Below are 25,408 nucleotides of genomic sequence, written 5' to 3' on the forward strand. Positions count from 1 at the left end.
TAGTAGAAATTTAGATATTTGCTCATCAAAATAGCATCGCATTTAAATCTAAGACAAACCCACTTCCCTGTAAATTCCTATAGGAATGGACACTTTTGAGGCAAAGTAAAAAATAATCCAAATATTAGGTAAGAGTCTAGTAAACGCAATAACCTAGATGATGAGGCACAAGTAATAGCATTTCCTTATGTTCTCTGAGGTACAGCTATACAATGTGTCACCATTTTCAGCAGTCTTTCCATACCTCCGTGACAGCAAAACTTCTCTTGCCACAGGGAACCACCTTGTACCACTTGTCATGGAGCACATCCATAAACCCATGTGACTTGTATTGACTGATCAGCTCGGATATGTTGGAGGTCAATGGAGAGTTGGGTGGGAGGCCAATGCCGTATCCTAGGAGAAAATACAATCTTAGATGAGTTTTTTACACCCTTCCTGAGAGATTGCCACCACAGTACATACTTGTGTGATACTGCATTCAGACCTAAAAAAAGGGCGTGATGAGTTTTCATCAACTTTCTTTCAAAGCACTCAAAGACATTCCTCGTCATGATTACCCTTAAATCAGCTACATCTCTGGGTAGATGAATTGAATCGGAAAAGGAGAGGAATGGGCTGTGCACAGTGTATTAGTGAAAAATTTTAAGATCTTCTGCCTTTCCCATTAAGACATTCCTTAGAGGTAATCTTTGAGGTCTTTATCAGGGCTAGGATTTCCTATCTACCTCTTCCAGAACACCTCTTCTGAACCTTAAATACACAAAATTGGATTAATCTTAGTCTGTGGTTGATGACATTCTCTTATCGGCGTTAAAGCATGACCCTCTCTTACTTTTTTAAATTTGTTTTTAATTTTTGAATAATGTAATAAGACCATGTGAATAAACAATACAGTATGAGAACTAAAACATCAACAGGAACTTATCAAAATCAACTTAAATTGTCCAAAAATAAATAAGAAGTAATACCAAGTGTTAGAGAAGATGAGGATCAATAAGATTATTTATATATTGCTTGCTGTAATGCAAACTGAAAATTGATACAATCGTTTTGGAAAGCAGTTTGGTATTATTTTGTATGGTTGAACATTTACATATTTTAAGACCAGCAATTCTGCTCCTGAGTCCATTCCCAAAGATCTCCGCCACAAGCATACCAGGAGATACGTACAGAAATGTTCTTAGAGGAACTGTTCATAATAGCAAAAATTGGAAACAATCCGAATTTTCTTTGACAAGAGAATGAGTAATGAAACTGTGGATGATTTGCCTAGATGGAATATTACATAATCAAAACTATATGAACTAGAATTAGAGGCAACAATATGGATGACCCTTAGTAATATGCCATTGAGTGAAAAAGGTCAGTTCCAGAAGATTACTTGCAGCATGAATTCATTATGTAAATATTAAAACATTCAAAACCAAACAATATAAGTTTTAGGAATACATATATATGCATATATATGTGATAATGCTTTTATTTTTTTTGAGACAGGGTCTTGCTCTGTTGCCCAGGCTGGAGTGCAGTGGTGCCATCATGGCTCACTGCAGCCTTGACCTCCTGGGCTCAAGTGAGCCTCCTGGCTCAGCCCCCCAAGTAGCTGGAACCCAGGCACACACCACCACCCTGGCTAATTTTTGTATTTTTTGTTGAGATAGGGTCTCACCGTGTTGCCCAGGCTGGTCTTGAACTCCTGGACTCAACCAGTCCACTCACCTCAGCCTCTCAAAGTGATGGGATTACAGGTATGAGCCACGTGCCCAGCCTGTGATAATACTTATTATTATTTTTTTTTAACAAAACCAAGGATATGATAAATGAAAGGGTGGTGGTAATGCAGGGCAAGGGAGGAAGGGGAAGGAATGAGGGAGGAACATAAAGATGGAGTTAATTTGTTGTCAGAGTTTTATTAGTCGGCTTAGACTCTGTATTCTCACACTGTGTGGCTTTACTTGCTTTCCAAAATGTTACTATACTGTTAATCTCTTTGATAAGCCATGTCAAAGAAGCTAATTAGCTACATTTTGTTTCAGCTATTGGACAGAACAGTAAAAAAAAAAAAAAAACCCCAAAACCTTTTTTTTTTTTTTTTTTTGCCTTCAACATGATTGAGGAAGAGAGATTAAAAATATAGTTCCTTTTTCGTGGATAAAGACTAAAAGATTGTCAAGCATCCAAAGTGGAAACAAATACCTCCTGTAATTATTCTATTTTACAATTCAATTTCAAGAACACTGATTTTTGTTCCTTTTTTTTTTTTTTTGAGACAGTCTCAATCTTGGCTCACCGCAAGCTCCGCCTCCAGAGTTCACGCCATTCTTCTGCCTCAGCGTCCCAAGTAGCTGGGACTACAGGCGCCGGCCACCACGCCCGGCTAATTTTTTGTATTTTTAGTAGAGACGGGGTTTCACCATGTTAGCCAGGATGGTCTCCATCTCCTGAGCTCGTGATCCGCCCGCCTCGGCCTCCCAAAGTGCCGAGATTATAGGCGTGAGCCACTGCGCCCGACCCTTTTGTTCCTTTTTCAATGCAGATACACAATCTTTTTCTTTAAAAAAAAAAAAAAATTGAGCTGTGTGTATAACCAATAAAAGAGATGAAACAACGCATAAAAAACTGAGTTTTAATGGACTGTATTTTTTTTTCTAATAACATTATTTGTTCCTTAGCAATAGGGAGTCAAGAAAATGATGACAATGTCAAAAGCATGATTAGAATTTTCCATTCAAAGAGCTATTTTGAGTGCCTGTTTTATGCCTAGTAGTTTTGGTTTGAAAGGCAGGACTGAAAACAAAAGAGTTCGGATGGGTAGCTTTTGATTCTGCTGATGTTATTATTAAATAACATTTTTAAATATAATGGGTAATTTATTAGAAGGAAGTAATCAGTTTTCTTTAGAAACATAATGAATGCTGTTGCCAATTCAACTGCACAAACATTTATTCAGGACTTATTTGCCCATCAGGCACAATACTAGGCACAAGCATATCATAATATTCACTGATTCACTGACTCACTCACACATTCATTTATTCATTCACTCATTCATTAATGCAACAAATATTCCCTGAGTAAATAGGCACCATGTTAAGTGGTCAGGACTTAGCAGTGACCAAAGTGGATATGGTCTCTGCTGTGATGGAATGTACACTCTACAGGGGAGACAGATATTAAACAAGACACAGCATAATTATTATTTCATTACAATTGAGATAGGCACCATAAGGGAGAACTGGGCCATATAAGAACAGAGTGTAGGAGGACTTGCTACTATCTGGTAGGAGTGGGTTGATGGTTAGGATAATTAGGCAGGTTTGCCGAATATCAGTGTGTTTTTCCTCCCTGGGTCAATAGTTTTCAACAACAACAACAACAACAACAACAACAACAACAACAGACTGTGGCACACAGCTCGGTTAAATCATCTTTGGATTCTAATAATAAGTACTAGGACATACTGGGCTCTACTGTGTGCCAAGCACTATTCCACATGTATCCCTACATGAACCCACGCCAGAATGTGTATTACTTGGAGACTTAAAGGTTGAATAAATAGGCCGGGCTCAGTGGCTCATGCCTGTAATCCCAGCAATTTGGGAGGCTGAGGCAGGTGGATCACGAGGTCAGGAGATCGAGACCATCCTGGCTAACACAGTGAAACCCCATCTCTACTAAAAATACAAAAAATTAGCTGGGCATGGTGGCAGGCACCTGTAGTCCCAGCTACTCGGGAGGCTGAGGCAGAAGAATGGCGTGAACCTGGGAGGTGGAGCTTGCAGTGAGCTGAGATTGCGCCACTGCACTCCAGCCTGGACTCCATCTCAAAAAAAAAAAAAAAAGATTGAATGAATAAACTACCAAGGTCACACAGCTAGTAGTTGGCAAAGCTAGCATTTTAAAGTAGGTCTATTTGATTCTAAAACCAATGCTCTTCCCACCATGTCCATTACAACATGTGACCATGTCAAGGAACTACTTATTTCTTTCGCTTTAACGCAGGCCTCAACGCTATATTCACATCGATGTAATGCCTTAAACCAGGTAATTCATTTAAAAAACACAATAATCTAAACTGTTGGTTTGTTTCTAGTAAACATAAATATACATTATTCACAGGCAGATTTTACTTAATAAACTTTTCAATAAGTTATGTAGAAATAGTGTGAGAACAGCTCTAACTTGTATATGATTATATATATGAGAAAATTCACTAGCAAGGACACTCACTAATTGTTTCTCCTAAAACTCTCTTAAAGCTAATCATTCCAACCCACATTAATGTAATCATGGCAGAATTGTTTTTCATTTGATAAGCACTTATTGCTCACCTATTCATCTATTGATTAATTCCATAAACATGTTTTGAGTGCTTATTCTGTGTCAGGCACTCCTTCGTATGCTATGGAGGTTATCAAGTTAAAGCAGACACAGAGTCTCTCCATAAGAAGCTTATGGTGGCATGAGTGAAATGGCTATACATTAAAAAAAAAAAACTACACAAATTGGTAGAAAGTTACTTGACTTTTCTTGGTAAAAAAAGATGAGTGAGGCATAAATTCAAAAAAAGGTAAAATACAATGCCTAGGACACAATGAGGACAGGCGAAGCTCTGTGAAAATTCAGAGGAACAAGAGATTGGCACCAGAGGAGAGGATGAAAGATGGCATCTTGAATTGGTTCTTGATCACGATATTTTTGGTAGATAAGACAAAAGTATATGATAAGAAAGTTTTAAATTCTTAATTTCAGACATAATAAATCTACATATTCTAAGAATAGAATTTTGGCACTACAACAAAAGTGTTAAGATTCCCTAATGAAAAAGCTATGTTGAAGTTTCAGAGACATTTATAAAAATTGTTACACAAGAAATAATAAATATTAAATCACTCCACTCAGTCATGTCTAGGTTAATTAGCAATCAGTTGCTAAAAACAGATTACTATCCCTTTAAAATTTCTATTTTAATACATGTATTGAATATTGATATTTTAATGATTTCTAGCAATAATAATCATTCTTAGCTAATGAAAAACAAACTATGCATATGGAATGATGGGAAAAATAGGAAAATAAATTATGTGATGATGAGAAGAGTTATTTGTTAAAAGAGATAAAAATCCATTTTATTCAAAAACATAAAATAATAAAACCTTGAGGGTTTTATTTCTGTACCCATTTATAGTTGCTTTTCAAATTTGCTTGTGTTCATTGGTCAAAGAATTCTCGTTTTTAAATTGCTGACTCAACTTGGCAGCCTGAGTTGCTTTCATTATTATTAGAAATGTGGCTTTGCAATAAAGACAGGGTTGACTATTTTGTGGTTGACGAATGAAGCAAAATGGAATCCTTCAACCCTAAAGATGAAGGCGTCAGGCATCCTGGAAATTGGATACAGCTTAATAGCTCAAGAGAACAATTTTCAGAATAGAATCCTGATCTCTTCACCATGGATAAATCAGCTTTATTCGGCTGAGAAAGGTGGAAATATATTTTGGCTAGCAAATATATAGTTAGAAAATCATAGACTAAATAATCTTCCGACATGTGGTTGGAAAAGAGATGTTTTGAAAATAGTATCTCAGATAGGGTTAAAAAGGCTTCAGGGAGAAAGATTTATTCAATTTTGCAGTCTGTCCTTGGAATACCATATTTAGCTACTCTAGGACAATGGTTGAGAACATATTGTAATGGTCCCAACTATAAAGGTACTATAAAATGGGTTTCCCTTAGCCTCAGCACATCAAAGTGGGGAGAGAAATGTGTGGGAAAAGTTGAGACTTATGAAGACTATCCTGGAAGAATTTTACAGCTAATTGGTCTCAATGTATTAATCGATATACTATATAATAATAATTTGTTGAGCACTTCTTATGTGCCAAACAAGTTCCTACAGTGCATGCTTTATATGTATTACTTAATCCTCACAACAATTCTATCATAAATTTCCTATTCATCTTCCCATTATGCAGGTGAGGAACCTGAAGAGTAGATTAGATAACTTGCCAGTTAATAACAGCAATTTTATCCTAACCCAAGCACTCAGACTCTAGAGCTAGTGTTCCAAGCACTGTATTAAATAATTATTGGAAAGCAAGTAAAAGAACAAACTCAAAAGCAGGCAAAGGTCTTTGGCACAAAGGTCACACATCATTATTGTGCAGTTACATTACTCTTTCTCCTTGTTTGAGCTTTATTGTCAGCTAACTCCAATGCACAAATTGGAGACATGTATTCACTTATCTCAACACTTTTTTTTTCTCCTCTGCACACAATATGTATTTGTGCCCCTGGTTTATGGTATTTAATTCGACCAAAGGCTTTCCACATGCTTTCGAATCTTCAATTGTTTTGGTTTGCTTTGCTATATACTCTGTACCAATGAGTACTCATGAAAGGGTTTCAAATTCATTGTAGAGCCACTGTTTCTTATTTGCCTTACTTTTCCCTTTTAAGTCAAAATAAATGCAGAATGGTGAAGTTTGGAGAGATAGTTAATAGTTATCTTAGTCTGCTCAGGCTTCTATAACAAAATATCATAGACTGGGTGACTTAAAAACAAAAGAAATTTGTTTCTTATAGTTCTGGAGGCTGGAAAGTCCAAGATCAGAGCACTGGTAGTTTTGGTGTCTGGTGAGGGCCTGCTTTCTGGTTCATAGATGGTGCCGTGTAGCTAGGTCCTCACATGCTGAAAAGGGTGAATGAGCTTCATTGAGCCTATTTCACAGGGGCACTAATTCCATTTTATTAGGGTGGAAACTTCATGACATAATGTCATCACCTTGGGGATTAGGTTTCAACATATGAACTTTGGGGAGGCACAAACATTCAGACCACAGCAGTAGTTACACTGAGTGTCACACATATGTACTGAGTGTGTTACTACTATATACAGTGACATTACATTCAGCATGAAGGAATCATTGCATTCTGTTTTCTCTCCTAAGTACATTTAAACATTTGGGAAAGTATAAGTACAATCTATTAACTACCTAAGTGAGTGAATTAGGTATTTATTTCAAACCTAATTAGTTATTTAATAGGTAATACATCACTTATTACATTCATGTTATATGCCTAGCATTGTACTAGGTCCTGTGAAAGGATATGGGTGGGCATATAAAACATTCCTGTAACCTAAATGACCAAGTATTGCTCATAAACCGCTTTGATGATTTTTTTATACCTATACAGTCTAACTTAATAACCAAGCTCACATTTTAATAAGTTCAAGAAACTTAAATGTTGTCAAAGGATAGTGCATATTTTTAACAATTTAATTGAGAGAAATATTTTCCTAAAAATTCATGAAATTATTTCTCTCAATTAAATTGTTAAAAATATACGCTATCCTCTAATAACATTAAAGTTTCTCGAACTTATTAAAATGTGAGCTTTATTATTTAGACTGTAGGTGGCTCACGCCTGTAATCCCAGCATTTTGGGAGGCCAAGGCAGGAGGATCACTTGAGGCCAGGAGTTTGAGACCAGCCTGGACAACATGGTGAAACCCTGTCTCTACTAAAACTACAAAAATTAGCCAGGCGTGGTGGTGGGCACTTGTAGTCCCAGCTACCCTGGAGGCTGAGGCATGAGAATCACTTGAACCTGGGAGGCAGAGGTTGCAGTGAGCTGAGATCGCGCCACTGTACTCCAGCCTGGACGATAGAGTGAGACTCAGTCTCAAAAAAAAAAAAAAAAAAAACAGAACTTGTGAAATTCATATTTTTAAGAAAAGCAATCAAGACTTTGACTAGTATTTCTACCACATTATTTTGTGTAATTTATACGTATCCTTTTGTATTTTACTGAGTTATGTTTTTGGGGTATGAACTTATTGTCAGAAGCAGAATTGAATTAAATTTTCTGATGTGTACCCTATCCATTTTGAGAATAACCTCACAATGATAACAATATTCTCTCAATTAAAACCTGCAGTATTTCTACTCTCTTGCAGGGAGGGCTTTTCCATGCACCATTTTGTGCCCATCTCCTTTGAAAACAATGTGATGTCTAGAGATGATGGGAACTGCAAGACACTAAGTCTCAGGAACACAGATGGAAATGTAAACAGGAAACCAGTGGGGAGTTAATTGCGTGGCATCTGGGTGGCATCTGGCACTAGGGTCCAGCAGAGGCAAACAAGCCATCTTACCACTGTCTTTTGACAAGATAGAGTTGTCCCCTGAAGATAAAGGTGGAAAATGGAGCCCCTCATTCTTATGTTCTCTACCCATGATTCATTGTTAGTAGCTCCTAATGGCAGAAGGGATCTCAGTTACCCACTGCATCTAGGACAGAAATAAAATGTAACATCCCCAGATGCCACACAAAGGAGAAAATTTTCATTGTTACATAAAAATGGGATTATATACTGAATAATGTTGTTTATTTTTCTAGCTTTTTCTTTTTCTCCCTTTGCTATCTTAGACGGTAGTCTTAATAGAAGACCACTACTGCTAATTACCTCTCTTTCTGAGTTCCATCCCTGCTTCAGGTGGGGGTGACTTTGCCTGGAGAGGGAACTGATTTCTGCTAGGAGAAGATGTGGAGAAATAGTCAGCTGTAACCTCATTTATCATGAAAACGAAGACAGAGGTAAAAAATCTACTGATACATTTAGAGGAGACAGAGACCAACTGTGGTTGGGAAATTGAAATCAGAATAGTCTTGATATCCTAGTTAACATACAGGAAAGTATAGATTTCTGGAAATAGCAGTTGGGCACCCCCACGGGATTGTTTTAAGCTAAAGTGTTTTTCTGACAAGTGAGCATGGCTGTCTTGAGAGCCACATGTACTATCGGGGAAGGGAAGCTGGGAATTGGGAGAAGTGAAATTTGCTGGTTCAAACTATCAGCTCCATATATCAACCGTCATTCAGAATGAAAGGAGCTCCTGACAAAGCAATCTTTCTTTGGTTCTGAAGTTTGATTGATCAGGTGATCACATTAGAAGGAAAAATTTGCTGCCAGTAGAGAAAAAGACCTGAGGTCCCAAACAAGGATCCCAAGGTTTTGTTTGGGACCTTAAAGGGCATTAAACTATAGAATGAGTTTTTTTTCTACTTATTTTCCAACTAGTGGAAGAATACTTATTTAAGAACCTTGAGCTTTAGATTTCAGTCCCAGCATTATCATCTAATTGTACAATTATGAAAATGTTATGTAATGTCCCTGGGCTTTCTTGTTTATCAAATGAGTAGATTGGATTAGATCAATATTGGTGCCCTCCCAGTTGTAAAATGTAATCATTCCAGTTTTTCTGTCAGATTTGCTACAGTATTTGGCTGTTAGAAAATACAGATTTCCCTGAATTTTGGAAGGCCGAGGCAGGAGGATCTCTTGAGGCCAGGAGTTGGAGACAAGCTTGGGCAACATAGCACATAGCAACACCCTGCCACTAAACACACACACACACACACAGTACAGATTAAATTAAAATATATTACACTGTGCCACCACTCCCAGCTATCTGAAGCAACATCATATGGGTAACAATGATTTTTTCCCCCTAACAATTGGGTAAATAAATATTTGTTGAATAGGTGAAAAACAAATTCCTAACTTCAGCAACTTAATAGCTAAGTGCTTATGAGTTGAAAATGAAAACAAGGGAAGATGAATAGCTCTTTGCTTCTGACTTTGGCATTTGTGACTTTCTAGGTTGGCAAACTGAGCACATCCTGAGTAAAAGTGAATAAAGAGTGACTGATTAATACCTTCTATGGCAAATGGCTTCCCCACAGTGAGAAGTTTGCAGTCAGCATCTATTGACACTTCATAATCCAGAAGGGCTTTGTCCATGATGAAGGCGTCTAGTTTCTCTGGATCATTCCTATATTTAAGACCAGAGGAGAAAAGTGAAAATGATTCATTAATGGGAGGGAAGCATGAAGGCTGACAGCAGGCTTTTGTTTAGGGGACAGAAACCTGGACACTAAGGGCCGCACAAGCTACCTAGGTGCTGACTTAACTGTCTTGGCTTCTCACTGACCTCTAGACTACAGACCAGGGGAGACAGGCACTCTTATACGAGAGCATGACATCTTTCCAATGGGTTTATCTACCAGCTCCTTTAATTACTTTTAAATTCCATCAGTAAAGCCAGAGCCACTCTGAATTGAATAGGAAGTGAATAGAGAAGGTTTATTCTTATTACACTATCAGAGTGACTTCTTGTTGTTAGGCATTGCATTCATTGTTCTCTATATCTTTTATCACTCAGAATCACTATAATATAACAGATAAGGAAATTGAGGCTCAGAGGGTTGAAGTAACTTAAACCAAGTTACACAGCTAGTAAGTGTTGGGACCGGGTTCAAATGAAGGGTGAGTCTCAGCATAGGCTGAGCTTCCACCTACAAAGAGGGCAAGGAAGGAGAAGTTTTAAAAGGAAATAACTGTCTAAAATACATGCAACAATTTCTTTGTTTTCAGCCACTTCCAATTCTTTTTGGAAAGGTGAAAGACATACATCCATTTAAGAAAGGATTTTCTATCAGCAAAAGTTTCAGAAAAACTCTTAGTCTAATTTGCTTTTATTGTGACTATGTCATGAGCCCATCCCTGGATATTGTTACCATGGAAATGGACTATTATTCTTATTGGCTAGGTGGTGTCAACTGGAGCCAGGGGTGGGGTTCACCGCATATAAATCAGTGAGAGTAGAAGAGGGATGAAGAAATGCAGGATGCTGTGACCGAAAAGAGGGAATGTATTCTGTGAAGACCAGAAAAGCAACCATTTTGTGCACTATATTAGCTCCCCAGTTAAAATGTAAGTTTCTTGAGAATAAGAACTCTGTATTACTCTTCTTTCTATCTCATGCAATGACTACCTCAGTTCCTTTTTATTGTGTAGGTGTAGATATTTTTTAAAAATAAAAATATTTATTAATTTGAAAAAAAGAAAGGATTTTCTACCCTTAGAGTTGTCCAAACAGCTTTACAAAAAGAATAACTCTTTTCTATCCCTTCTGAACTCAGTCCTTCCTTTCTTAGATCCAGTGGTGAGGCTGTTCTAATTTTTAACACAGTGTGGCTTCTAAACAGGGAAGAATATGACTAGAATTCATAGAAAATCAAAAAGAGAAAGATATCCCTAGACACCCAGAAGATTCATCAGTGGGCAGGAAACACATCTTTGCATGAATGGCTTTGTCTGGGTCATGTATAGACACATAGTTGGCAAGTCAGCTTCCCTTTTTGGTATCAATGACCATTGCTTTCTTATCCTACTCTTCAAATAAGTGAAATAGCCAATTTAAAATGCATCCCCTTTTCCAAGGGGTATCGGATTCAAGTTACAATGAGGCCCACATTTAACTTTAACCAAAATGAAGCACTTCCCAGCTCTACAGTAATGGGAAGCTGTAGAAAGTGTGGGGGATGTGGATTGTCTCCTAGGAGTTGATAAGGAATCTTAATGGAATCCTGGCAATAAAATAAAAATTGAGCTGAAAGCTGTTTCTCCAATCAAATTTCAACTGCCACAGTACCATAATGTACCTTGACAGCTACCTAGCAACAAGTTATCACTCGCCAATATTCCACAAATATTTGTGGTAGCAATATGACAATAAAAAAGATGAGGTTCATTTCAGTTTTTTAAAACCAGTAATTCATAAAGCCTAATGTCTCTGGGATCCTTCCTTAAACAACTACTCTTGATTTTGGACTGCAAAGTGCAGATAGCTATGATAAATTTCAATTACCTGAAAAGGCAAAAAGCAGTCAGCTCTCAGACTCCCATGGCACCCTGAGTCACTGGTGAGGAAATGGCCAAGTGGGATCCAGGTACAAGTAGCTTCTAGATTGGCTGAATCATTGTGGTTCACAGGGCCCCCAGTGGTTATTTCTTTTATGGAATCATGCCCTGTCTTTTCTTAAGCATTATTTAAAAATACATATCACACATCACAAGAAAACCAGTCACATATTAACATAATAAAAGGAATAATCATTTTAATGGGAGTTAATTTTTTTGGAAAACTGTTAATGAGAAAGCAGGGCCCTGAGAGAGTAGAATTAAGTCCAGGAGAATTTTGATGGGAGAGGGAAAGGACAGGTTCAATATGTAGAAAACTTCCTTGCACAGACAATGCTAGGGGTTGTGCCTTGTAGGTCAGAGCTCTGGGATGCCAGGGAGGTAACATGAAGACTGTGGTTGTGGGAAGTGGTGGCTAAGGGCACAGGAAATGACAAGGCCGAAAGTGGAGAGTTAAGGTCCAGAGAGAAGAGGTGAGAGGGCATTAATTATAAGCTCTGCCTAGATTCCAATTTCACCTCAATCAGTGAATTGCTTGGGGAGCTTGTTAAAATGAAGATTCTGATGTAGTAAGTTTGGGATGAGGCTGGAGTTGCTGCATTTCTAACTAGCTTTCAGATACCAACTGGAACATAGATGTCGCTGGAACATGGACTATTCTGCAAACATCAAGGGCCTACTCTTTCATCATCGTTCCTAGACTAGTCTGAAGCAGCAGTTGGATTCCAGAGACCTGGTCCTAGTCTTGACTCTGCCACTTGCTAGTTGTATTACCAAGGAAAATTGATTTGTTTTGAGCCTTCATCTGTGACTGCTTTCCTGAAGATTGCTTCTCTTCAGGCTAGGGCGGGGCCAGTGCTGGGCATGTGGGCCTTCTCAGATAAAGCTCCTGAGATACATGAATGCCCTGAGTGGAGTGGAACTGCTGGGGACTGCAGCAGTAGCTCATATCATCCTTTTCATACTGTCAGCAGAGCCTAGTTTGTCTGCTATTTCTGTTGAGCTGGAAGCCATTGCTACCCTGACATCTTATTCTTTCTCTCAACCATAAATTCGCCTGAAGAAGAGAATACACAAGAAGATCTGGGAGGCAAAGGGATTCTAAACTTCATGTCAGAGAGAGACTGTAATGTGTTGATGTTCTTGCAAAATTAAAAGTGGCATTTCATAATACTTATACATCATATGTCATTTTGCAAATATGAGAGAACAAGGCTTTTTCTCTAAGCTATAGCTAAAAGTCCATAAAATTTTTAAAGTGGCCTGTTTCTAAAGTTGTTGAGAAAGACAAAACCCTTATGTTCCATGAAATTATTTATTTATTTCTATTCTTTCTTAAAAAAGAATTTGAGGTGGCATGTCTTGCTGTCCATTGGGGAGATTATTGACGCTGACCATGGAGAAACCAGTTTCCTGATGCTGCACAATTCTAGGAATTGGAGGTGTGGATGTCTGTTATTATCTTGATTCCATCAAGCAGGAGGGAGAGGACTGCTCACCCTCATGCCTTCCTGTTTTTCAGGAACAATTCTTTCCCTTTTCTCAGAAAGACTAGACAGAGCAGACCCATCACTGCACCGTCTGCCTTTGTATTCAACTTCATTGAATTACAGGCTCTGATAATCTGCCATGGCAGTGTGATTTCTCACGATTGCTTCTCATAAATTCTGATGAGAAGAATGCAGGCATGGGTATCGTTGTCTTCTATCTTATTTCCTTTCTACAGGAAATCTCTAAGATAAATTCCATTTCCTCATGGCAAGAGGAGGCATTCCATGGGCTTAGAGATACATTCACTGGGAAGGAAAAGGTTGCCTTGGGACACTTTATCCTCTGGCCATATTCCCTGTGTGTTTGACTACTTCAGCACCATTGTTTTCTCAAGTGATGTAAAGCCAACATCTACTTCCTCCACCATCTGCTATGCTAATGGCCCCACTGGCTCTTTGAACAAAGCTACTACCAACTTGAGACTATGCAGGTCACAAGTAATCTAGGTCACATAATTAAATACACACTATTTCACACTGTCTCCTGGGATCTCACACCGTATAAAGTATTACTTAACACAAAGTGGGTATATTCATCTGTCATTTTCAGAAACTAACATACACTACGTCAGTAGCTAAATTACTTCTCTTCAGTGAGAATTTTTCTTTGGATCCAAGAGGTTGACACTCACTTCAGATACTCCACTCCATCAGGGGTGGCTGGAACATTGTACCTTCTCATATATTCATGCATCTCTGGGAAACTTTGTCTCACATAATCTTCAGCACTGCTTTCTCGGACAGTTCCGAAGCGGAATCCTTGGGAGGGATGATGTAACTATGAGGGAGAAAAAGAAATGGCTTAAATAAAAATCATTCTTAGAAGTGTTTTTTAACATTTTTTCCATAATTCTTTGAAACTTAATAATAATTAGGAACTTTTCTAACCCCCACATGCAGAAACATGTACATAGAAATGTGCAGACACGGCTACATGCTTTTTACATAAGAAATGGTTCTATCTTTAGAAGCAAACAGATGGAAATGACAAACAAAAAATACAAAACAATTTTTTTTGCTTTATATTGGAACCTATTAGAATTCTTTAGAAGCTGTGCAGATTGGCATGTAGAATTATTCTCATTATTGTAAACTGCATATCAGACAAAGTGTACGTTCATAATAAAGATTATGATCCTCCTTGGTTAGAATAACGTAAAGACCAAGTTAAAACCTTGCATCCTGAGATTACAATAAACCTGCCCTACTGCTGCGACTACATCACTTTTGTGTTTAGCCACCTTTAGGCTATATTACATTTTGTTCATTGAATTTATTTTTAGCGTTATTATAAAATGCTCTCTTTCCTTCAAATAACTGTATTATCCAATGCTGAGTCATGCTGTGTATTTGCTCAAATGGAATGATATTTAAGATAACTTGGAGCGACAGAGGCGGGGGGTGGCAGGAGCAGACTTAATAATTTCATAGGTTTCCAGGATACAGGACCTCACCACGTGTGTTAGTCGGTTCTCACGCTGCTGTGAAAAAATACCTGAGACTGGATAATTTATAAAGAAAAGAGGTTTAATTGACTCACAGTTCTGCATGGCTGGGGAGCCCTCAGGAAACTTAAAATCACGGCAGAAGGCACTTTTTCACAGGGCAGCAGGAGAGAGAATGAGTGCCAAGTGAAGGGGGAAGCTCCTTACAAAATCATCAGATCTCATGAGAACTCACTCACTATCACTAGAACAGGTAACCTAAATCATGAGGGTAACCACCCCATGATTCAATTATCTTCACTGGGTCCCTCCCACAACACATGGGAATTATGGAAACTACAATTAACGATGATATTTGGATGGGGACTCAGCCAAAAGAGAAACGACTGTGCACTGGGAGTCCTGCAGAGACTTTCTGTCACTAAGGAGAATAAAGATATATCACACGAAACATTATTATTCAATGAAAGTTGTAGAGAAGCATTAATGTGTAATCTAAAGCACCATTTAGAAGGTAAGAATGAACTGGGATTGGGCCACATTACTGTAGTCAGCAATATTTTAGAGATTATACATCTCCATAATAATTATAGTCAAGTTTTTGCACATTTTTGTTTTGCTTGATATTAACATTTTATATAATTAGTTCTGATGTGAATCCCTGGGGACAGAAATCTATGGATGGGCTTCATGGAGTTTATAAACCTCCTGAAATAGTAGGCAATAGTTTTTGTAAATGTGTTTATAATTTTCATCTGGGAGGGAGATAATACAAAGTATTTTTTTAAATAATTAGATTTTTAAGTTGTTTACCGTAAAAATGATTAAGAACTCACTGAATATGGTGACAAATAACATATATTTGAAGATGAATTAGTTTTGACACACAGTAAAGGTGTAATAATATGGTAATAGTTAAATAAATTATATGGCATATTCTTATAGAGTGTAATGCAACATATAAATCATGTTTGTAAAGTATGTTTCATAAAACAAGGTAAATGCTCATATGACAAGTGGAAAAAAGCTTTCATCTGGTATGATCAAAATTAAATACATATACATTTATTTAAATGCTATGATTTCCCATATATATTATACACACACACATACGCACATGCACACACACCTTGGAAGAAAACACATTGGTGTTGAATTTACAGATGTATTTTTTATTTACAGATTATCTGCAGAAACACCATGTTCATAAGTAGAAAAAATATTTTAAAATCAGCAAAATCATTCATTTATTCAACACTTATTGAAGGCCTACTCTGTATAGCTCTCAAAGTTACTAGGGTGACAAAGATAAATACCTGCAACCACTGCCATATAGGAACTCTTAAAACCTGTTGTTCATTGTATTTCTTTGGTATTCCACTGTTAAGTCAGTAATATAGCTTACTCTGAGTTTAATGTAATTGTTCCACGCACTGAACAAATTCTAATGTTTTATGCCAGTATAACCTTAATGCCACATCAACAATAATAACAATATTGAACATTTATTAAACACTATGCGCCAAACATGATACTTAGAGCTTTACATACATTATTGTGCTGAATCCTCATAATAGCTTCGTGAACAGGGCACTGTTCTTACTTCCTCTTAGGGATAAGTAAACTGAAGCTCAGAGAAGTGAAGTAATGGGCATAAGGTCATGCAGTTGTAAGTAGCAGGGATTGGCTCAGAACCCATGTCTATCTTACTTCAAAGCATATGCTATTATCTACTGCATCATCTTGCATTCTAGCTCATGACAACAACTGAAGTGATGATGTTTATTAGGAGGAACTCATCAGGCTTTTAAAAATATCATCCTCATGCTTTGAACCCCCGGGGCTGTTCTCATAGTAGCAAATTGCAGTCGTATGGCTTGCACAAGGCACATTTATCAGCATTGTCTGCCCAACATCTATTAATTTTTCAAGACCTAGGTCAAATTTTTCTATGTAAAGTCTTTTGTCTTGTGTAGCTTCACCCTCCTACCCAGAACAACAACAATAAAAAAACTACTTATTTATCTGTACTGATATAGAAGCTTGTACATATAAAATATGTAAGCAAAGACCTAGGTGAAAATTTTCTATGTGAAGCCTTTGGTCTTGCCTAGCTTCACCCTCCTACCCAAAACAACAACAATAGAAAAGCATAACTACTTATTTATCTGTGCTGATATAGTAGCTTGTACATATAAAATATGTAGGGAAACATTCATTTAGGCAATCTTTGACCTTTCCGTGCATTATCTCCTTTGATCCTACCAAGAAATGTGAGGTAGATATGTCTATCATCTTTTTACATAAAGAAACTGAAGATTAGAAAGTGTGTCATTTGTCCAAGGTCACAGAGCTAGTAATTGTACCTGGGATTGGAATTCAGCCTGATCAAAGACATTCAGCTTTTGACAACTGTGGAACACTGCTTCTGATACTATATCATACTGACTCCCTCTGTCTGGTCATTACAAAATTTGCTACTTGTATGCCAGGCAGTAAGCTAAGGGCTTTTAAAATTTTCACAATAATCTTACAAGGTAGATGTTATTTTCTTATTTTGCAGATTAAAACACTGAGGCGTGGATAGTTAAAGTAACGCCAACTTCTCACAACTAGGAATTAACAAGCTTCAGCCCATCCTATTTTCTGTAACTTGCAGACCAAGTTTCATTTGTTTGTGTAATACAGTTACCTATCACGACCTTTGGCACCTTGCAGGTAGTCTATATCTGTTTGTCAAGTTAATTCATTTTATCTAGTCTATTTTTCTATCCTGCTTTATCCATTTAACTTATATGCATTCTTTTCCTCTCAGTTCAGTAATTACTTCCCTAACTTATTGTGTAGGCCAGGTTCTTTTCTCGTAAGCCCTTACAGTACATATACCTACCTTTTGTAGAATCTATCACAGTTGCAGTTTTAAATTTAATTATGTAATCATGTGATTAGTGTCTAGACTCTCAGTTTCTTCACTAACTGGAAGCTCCATGTAAACAAGAATAATGTTAATTTTAATTTATCCTTGTATTTCTAATGCCTTTCATTGTGTAGTTGCTCAAGAAAATACTTGATGAGTAATTAATTGATAACTGTTCTTTGAACTTAGAGGAAGGTGACAGCTTTGTCATCTCACTTAGCACAAACTATGCTAACAGTATAGCTTACAGCTCAAGCTTTCTAAATAAACCCTCTCTTTAAAGTAAAAGGGCTGTAGAATCATTAATTAAAATACCTTTCTCTCATATAGAAACAGAATTCCTTCCGGAAGTACATTCTTCACATTATGTTGTGATAATACTTTTATGGCCTATTACCTGCTTTTAGGGAAATCCTGCTTTTCTGGGTCTCATTTTCTTTTCTGAATGCACCAGCACATCGTTCCTTTCCAAAGCATGGAAGGAATCAGGGAACCAGCAGACCCAGGCTCAGAATTCTGCTGGAGGACTGTCTCTTTTTGTTTTTCCTTTGCATGACTTTCTGTTGTATTTGCTCATCAGTTCCCATATCTGCCTTATTGGCTCTGTGAAGGCAAAGGTTCTGAGGTCTGAGAATGGAAAGTTCCTTCAAGGATTAGCAAATAAGCAGACTCCAGGAAAGAAAGCATCTTATTAGCCTGACAGGGACCTCACTCTAACATGGAGATGATTTGCAAACACTGCCAATGCTCTTATTTGAGTCACCATCATTTCTGTCATCCACATATTTCCTTTTTTCCTTTCTGACCCACTCAGAGAAATTTTAGAATTCAAATCTGATCATGTCTCTTACTTGCTTAATGCCCATCAGTGGCTCCCCCATGGCCCTTGGGATGAAGTCCAAACTCCTCACATGGCCTCTAAGGTTCAGCATGTTTGGCTCCTGCCTTCCTTTTCCTAGCCTTGTCATCCTGCTCTCCTCCTGGCCTTTCAAGCTTTGGTCAGTTCTCTCATTTCCAAAACAAATATTTTGCTTGATCAGAGCTCTTGCATATAGTCTTCAGTCTGCCTGGGACACTTTTTCCTTATCCCTACTTCTTTGTCTAGCTAACTCTTAAATGTCACTTCCTGAGGAAAGCCTTCAGTGACCTCTAGACCTGTAACACCCTCTCATTATACCTACAGTTTCACATAGCACTGACGACCCTTGGAATTATTTTTATAATTTGCCTTCCCTGGTAGATTGTAAGTTTCCATGAGGATGGTGCCCATAGTGATCTCATTTGTGTGGTTGTAAGTGTTCAACAAATGTTAGCTGCTATTATTATTATCATGGTTATGCAACAAACACAGTGCTCAGCACATAGTATAGGCTTGATAAATACTGGCATAATGAATTATCATCATTATTAAGAGAATTAATGAAATTCTCTTAGGTTAGATACATTAAAAATTTGATGGTTTTTATCACATCTCCTGCTGTCTTTTTTCTCCTTAAAATTAATTTTTTCCTTTGTTACTTCAATTCTTTCCTTTGTTACTTCAATTCTTTCAAAACGATATATTCTTCTTTCTTTCCGTGTGTGAGATTATATTGAAAAATAACCATGGGCTACTCAGCAGTCACAGAATAACAGAATCAGAAAAGGGATCTAAGAAGCTATTGATGCAACCGAGTGGGCCAGGATAGTCTACCCCGTGTGTAATTCAGACAGCCAGGGATGTCAGAAAGCCTGCATCAAGGAAAAAGGATAAAAGTGTACAAACAGCTTAAGCATTTGAGCTGCATTACAATCATCACCAAGAAGTCCCAGTGAGAGAAGCATTTCTTTAAAGTTTCAGCTAAATACCTCACCAGCTCTTCCGATTCTGTTTATATTTGCATCAACCTCTTTAGGCCTTGGGGAAATATCTAAGGTTAAACTGTCTATTTGTATGTGAATTGTTCAGTATTAATGGAATACTGAACTCTACACAGAGTACCTACATGGAGAATAATCAAACAGACATTTCCCAGAAAGCAGAGAAATGGCTCAAAACAAAATTAGGTGAACTCAGGAAATAATCAAGTTGCTATATCCAAGGTAGATGTAATGCTGCAGACTAAAAAATAATCCCAATGCTGAGTATATTCACTTAAGGGCTACATCCGTACCCATCTGAGATTAGTACTTAATTCATCAGTGAAATGTAGTCACTGGACCTGTATTGTGTTCTTTGGGGGTGGGTGGAAAGGGCTATTCCTAACTTGCCTAATGGAATAGGATATAGTAGGTAGTGAATTCACAGCTCCCTTCCACGGCATTACTTTATCCACTTATAACCTGTGGATGCTATAGTATCAAGTGGTCTCAGGGATGGAAGGGGTTTTGTAAGTCTAATCATCCACTAATGTCTGAGTCATCAGTGGACAATTAGCAGGGGTCCCAAACCCCCGGGTCATGGACAGGTAATGGTCCGTGGTCTGGTGGAACCAGGTGACACAGCCATGGGCAAGTGAGCATTATGGCCTGAGATCTGCCTCCTGTCAAGTCAGCAGTGGCATGAGATTCTCATAGGAGCATGAACCCTATTGTGAAATGCAAATGTGAGAGATCTAGGTTGCACATTCCTTACGAGAATCTAATGATAAATGTAATATACTTGGATTATCTCCAAACCATCACCACCTACCCCCAACCCATCCATGAAAAAATTGTCCACAAAACCAGTCCCTGGTGCCAAAAAGGTTGGGGACTGCTGCTTTATAGCAAGGTTAAATGTACTGACTAAGGTTTCTTCAAAATGTAGATTCCGATTCAGTAGGTCTAGGTGGGAGCTCGAGATTCTGCACCAACAAGCTGCTAATTGATGCAGATGTCGTGGTTTATGGACCAGGCTTTGAGTAGCAAGATTTTACTTATAATATTCCTATGAAGTGCCTGTTGTGTCTCTGCTTGATTGTCTCCAGTGACAAGAAAATTACTCCTCTTGAGGCATATCTTCTGTAAATGAAGGGTGACTTTTGTCTCCACACAACCAATTGATTATATCTGAATATATAATAATAATAAAATAACAGCTAATATTTTATAATATTTATTATATGCTAATAAATTTATATCTAATGAGATTGCTACTTTTATTATTTATTACATATGAGGAGCTGTGATTCAGGGAGATTAAACACCTTGTCTAAGATGATTAGAAAGTGATTAAGTTGGATTTAAAACCCACTCTGACTTGAAGTTCTTAACATACCCTTATCTAGCACTACATTCTGCATTTATAGACTTGTATTATTCTCCAAGTCTTGTGAAAATCCAACTAATATATACCTATTTGTGCTGCAACTTCAAAATCATTTCGGTTATTACAGTTGTGATCATATAATTTATGGTGCAAACTAGAACAGTTCTCTAAAAGAGGGCACTATTGATGATCACACAAGGACAAAAGACACACTAGGACTGTCCTGGAAAACAAGTATATGTTTACCCTAGTTATTACTCATGCTCTGAATATTAGAATACAGAAAAACGATGCTGAAAAGAATGTTGTTGAGGTCCACCCTGTATTTTTTCTAATGTGAATTACTAAGTACATCTTATGCTGCAGTTCTTTTTCATGTTATTCCTATTTTCTTCCACAGAAGCTGCTTCCTCCATTTAAATTTAAGCAGTTTGCTGCCTCTCCCTTCTTCATTCCGAAGCCCTCTACGTTAGGTCAGCTAATCTCTAGTCAACAACATTCTTCGACATCATGTTTGATTTATATGAGCCTTAGCCCAGGTTCTTCTGACAACTTGAGTCATTGCATCAAGTCTCTTGTAGGGACTAGAGGTCAGCAAATTATGGTCTATGGGCCAAATCTAGCCTGCTACCAGTTTTTGTCAATCAAGTTTTATGGGAACACAGCCATGCCCATTCATTTATGTATTGTCTATGGCTGTTTTTGCACAACAGTAGAGGTGAGTAAGTACAAAAGAAGCCATATGGCCCACAAAGCCTAAAATCTTTACCACCTGGCCCAAACAGGAAATGTTTGCTGTCCCCTGATATAGACAATTTGAATCTAACTAGCTTCTTGACTCCCATATTTCAAATTTTTCTCTCTATTCTAAAATCCTAATGGTCACTTAGAAAGAGTCATCTCTGCAGGTAAATAAACAGAGGTAAGGTTTAATAAATCTCAGCAGGCTTCCTGGCACTGTCCAGATTTAGGCTGTAGTGTGATGACACACCTTATTTCTAGATTCACTGGAGTATCAGTCTCCCTACTGGATGTCTTGACTACTGCAGCTCTTTGTTTCTTTTTAGGACTAGAAATAGGAAGACTCTGGTCACAAAATTTCAAACTGAAGCAAAAGTATGACATTTGGACTGATTTTAGATTCTATCCCAGGGACAGAGGCTTTTGGAGCAGACCCCGTAAGGCTGAGGTTGTAAAAATTGGCCAGTGGCCCACCTACTCACTTTATTTATTTATTTGTTTATTTTTGAGATAGAGTCTTACTCTGTCACCCAGGCTGGAGTGCACGACCTCAGCTCAGTGCAACCTCCGTCTCCTGGATTCAAGCGATTATTGTGCCCCAGCCTCCCAAGTAGCTGGGATTATAGGGATGCACTACCATGCCCAGCTATTTTTTTGTGTGTGTATTTTTAGAAGAGAAGAGGTTTCACCATGTTGGCCAGGCTGGTCTCGAACTCCTAACCTCAAATGATCTGCCTGCTTCGGCCTCCCAAAGTGTTGGGATTACAGGCGTGAGCCACCACACTCACTTTAGCTGAGTTTTGTTCATTCCAACTTCTTCTTTGCCACTTTCCTCCATTCCACATCCTTTTCATCCAGACTTTGTGTATCTGCCATATCATTAAAGTGGATATATTTATTATCTCTATATTCTGTCTTCTATTATTTTAATAATGATAATAGCTAACCTTTATTGGGTGCCTCCTTCATTCCAGGCACTGTGCCAGGATCTTAAATTCATTGCTTTGTTGAATGCTCATGGCATCCTTTGTGGTACATACAGTTGTTTTCCCCATTTTAAAGATGGAGGAACTGAAGCTTGGAGCTGTTAAGCAACTTGCTCAAGGCCACAAAACTGGAATGTGGCAGATCAAGGACGTGAATCCAGAAACCTGAGAACTTGCACTATTAATCTCTAGTTTACTTACCTCTAGTATATATTATCTCGAGTATATTATTTTAAATTTTTCTCTAATATATAACTGCCTCCGGGAAAGGTTTCTCTTCTTAGAGAAGCTGTAGATAAGATAGGCATTACTCAAACCTAATGAAATTTAATCCAAAAAATTAGTGCCAGTTTATAGAAATAAGACAAATAGCCCATAATCTTTGGGTTTATAAACAATATGCTTATCACAATTTTAGCAACAGCAGCAACAACAGCAATGTTTGAACAGTGCTGTTTACAAAATGCATCCATGGATATTATTTCATTCAGAAGTCACAAACAGTCTGATGACTTCTGTGTCCTATTCATTCATAAAAGGTAAAAAAACAAGCTAAATATATCGACTAAATTTTCTAAAACAAGACATTCCTTATGTGCCCTTTGGGGTTCAAACATTTGTATTTAACTTCTAGCAATCTCAGTGGTGTCTGTGGGAGGACTGAGACCTGCTCCTTCTTTCTTCATACACATTTCTGCTTCTATACTGGACATTTTTTTTTTTTTTTTGAGACAGAGTCTCGCTTTGTTGCCCAGGCTAGAGTGCAGTGATGCGATCTCGGCTCACTGCGAGCTCCGCCTCACGGGTTCACACCATTCTCCTGCCTCAGCCTCTCCGAGTAGCTGGGACTACAGGCACCTGCCACCACACCTGGCTAATTTTTTTGTATTTTCAGTAGAGAAGACGTTTCACCATGTTAGCCAGGATGGTCTCAATCTCCTGACTTCGTGATCCGCCCGCCTTGGCCTCCCAAACCACTGGACATACTAACATTTCTTTTTTCCACTCTGTTTACAGGTGGGAGCTAGGGAATAAACTAGAAGAGAGATGTCAAAGTTGGGAGGCTGTAAAAATATGGAGCATGGGCTGGAGAAAACAATGAGTAACTAGAAGAGATGTTAGAGACCTTTTAGTCCATTCTTTTAGTTTTATAGATAACAATACAGGTAGTTTCCATCTATTAAATATTTCCCATTTATTAAGTACTTCCCATATTTCAAACATTTTGCTAACACCTTAACGTGAATTATATGATTTAAACCTGTACCAACAATACTAAATAAGCAATATTTGTTACAATCTCCAACTTTCACATGAGAAACTAAGGCTCGAATTTAACTAATGTGTCCCAGATAACTCAGGAAATAGGCATAAAGGAGAGTTCTGAACTAAATCTAATTCCAGAGCCTTTGTATCTAAACAGTATACTGTACTACTTCCTGATCTAGGCAAGAAGGTGATTTAGGCCCATAATAAGTGTGAAGAAGGGACTTGCTCCAGGTCACAAAAAGTAATGCAAGAGTGAGCTTGAAAAATCCTAACTCAGGGCTAAATACAATCTGTCCCCTCCCCACATGAATATGGCTAATATTCCTCTCTGGTATCCTATGTTCAACTTTCCCCATCTACTATTTATAAAATTGTAAGTTTCTAGTCTTTATTTTCTTTTCTAAGGAATAATTTTCTGAATTATATTTGCTCAGCCACATCCGTGAAATAGCACTGCAGTACTCATTTCCTGAGCCTCTGGATGTACCTCGGTATTTTTCTGTCTCATTTATTGTAATAAAAGAGTAGAGCCTATCATCATGGTCTCCAAGTGAAGTATCTGTCTACTTTTAGATACTACAGAGACCAAGCCAACAAATTATAGAATTTCAACAAAGGAGTCATTGCTATTCTGCTGCAAATGTTCTATCTCTTTGTTTCTTTTCTTTCCCTTTCTTTCATGCAAGTCATTTTGTTTTGCCTCTTCTATGACCCTGGCCTCCATGTCTTCTCACTTTATTCATCTGGAGCAGTCTATCCTTTTTAGTTCACTGAGGCTCTTCCAATTGTCTTATGAAAATCCCCTTCAAATCCTATTTTATGTTGAGTAATCTTGTGGAGTTAAGTCCGTTTCTCCCTTACGTGTAAGACAAATTATTTCACCACTGGTGCTGCCAACACTATTGGTGTTTCCATACAAAGCATGGGATATTAATAACCATGATGGTGATGATGATCATGATGTAGCTCACCATGTGCCAGGCACTGTTGAATGGTTTATACGTATGAACTTTTAAAGTCCTTAGAATAGCTAACCAACTGCTATAAGTTTATGGAAACAGTAAATGACAAAACTGGGCAGAGCTGGTTCTATCGTATACGACCTGGATTACTGTAGTACACAGTAAACAAGTTTTTGGCATTGCTAGCTATCCCCTTAATTGCTTGGCGTTAGACTCAATTCCCTTATCTGCAAAATGGCTAGTTGAAAGAGTTGTACATGTAGCCAACAACCCACGGTAGGAGTTTAACTAGCCCATAACAATCTGTTAATACTAGTAGCTATCATTGATTGTGCTGGTTTATGTGCTTGGCCCTCCACATTCGTCATCTCATTTCAGCCTTCCTATGCCCTATGAGGTAGGCTCTGTTAGTAACTCCAGTTCATGCATGAGTGAAATGAAGCTTAGAGACATGAGGTAACTTTCTCCAGGCTCTTCAGCCTATGTTGTTGGAGTCAGTTGTTATGCATACTTATAAGCTGATTCTAGAACCCAAC

The 25,408-nt window shown here is 37.9% G+C and overlaps 1 protein-coding gene and 1 long non-coding RNA gene across 3 annotated transcripts in view; one reads left to right on the forward strand and one right to left on the reverse strand.

Moving 5' to 3' along the window:
- GRIN3A (glutamate ionotropic receptor NMDA type subunit 3A) overlaps positions 1-25,408 on the reverse strand; it is a 163,697-nt gene that overhangs the window by 40,809 nt on the left and 97,480 nt on the right. Inside the window, exons 4-6 of the mRNA XM_032164708.2 lie at positions 13,956-14,101; positions 9,727-9,842; positions 245-396 (exon numbers count right to left, since the gene is read on the reverse strand). Coding sequence (XP_032020599.1) covers positions 245-396; positions 9,727-9,842; positions 13,956-14,101 — 414 coding nt within the window. The remainder of the gene's footprint in view (positions 1-244; positions 397-9,726; positions 9,843-13,955; positions 14,102-25,408) is intronic.
- Positions 1-25,408, forward strand: part of LOC131384382 (uncharacterized) — a 118,574-nt gene that overhangs the window by 5,194 nt on the left and 87,972 nt on the right. The window lies entirely within an intron of this gene.

This window comes from Hylobates moloch, unplaced genomic scaffold (genome assembly GCF_009828535.3).
Source record: "Hylobates moloch isolate HMO894 unplaced genomic scaffold, HMol_V3 SCAFFOLD_10, whole genome shotgun sequence".
NCBI classification, from domain to species: Eukaryota; Metazoa; Chordata; class Mammalia; order Primates; family Hylobatidae; genus Hylobates; species Hylobates moloch.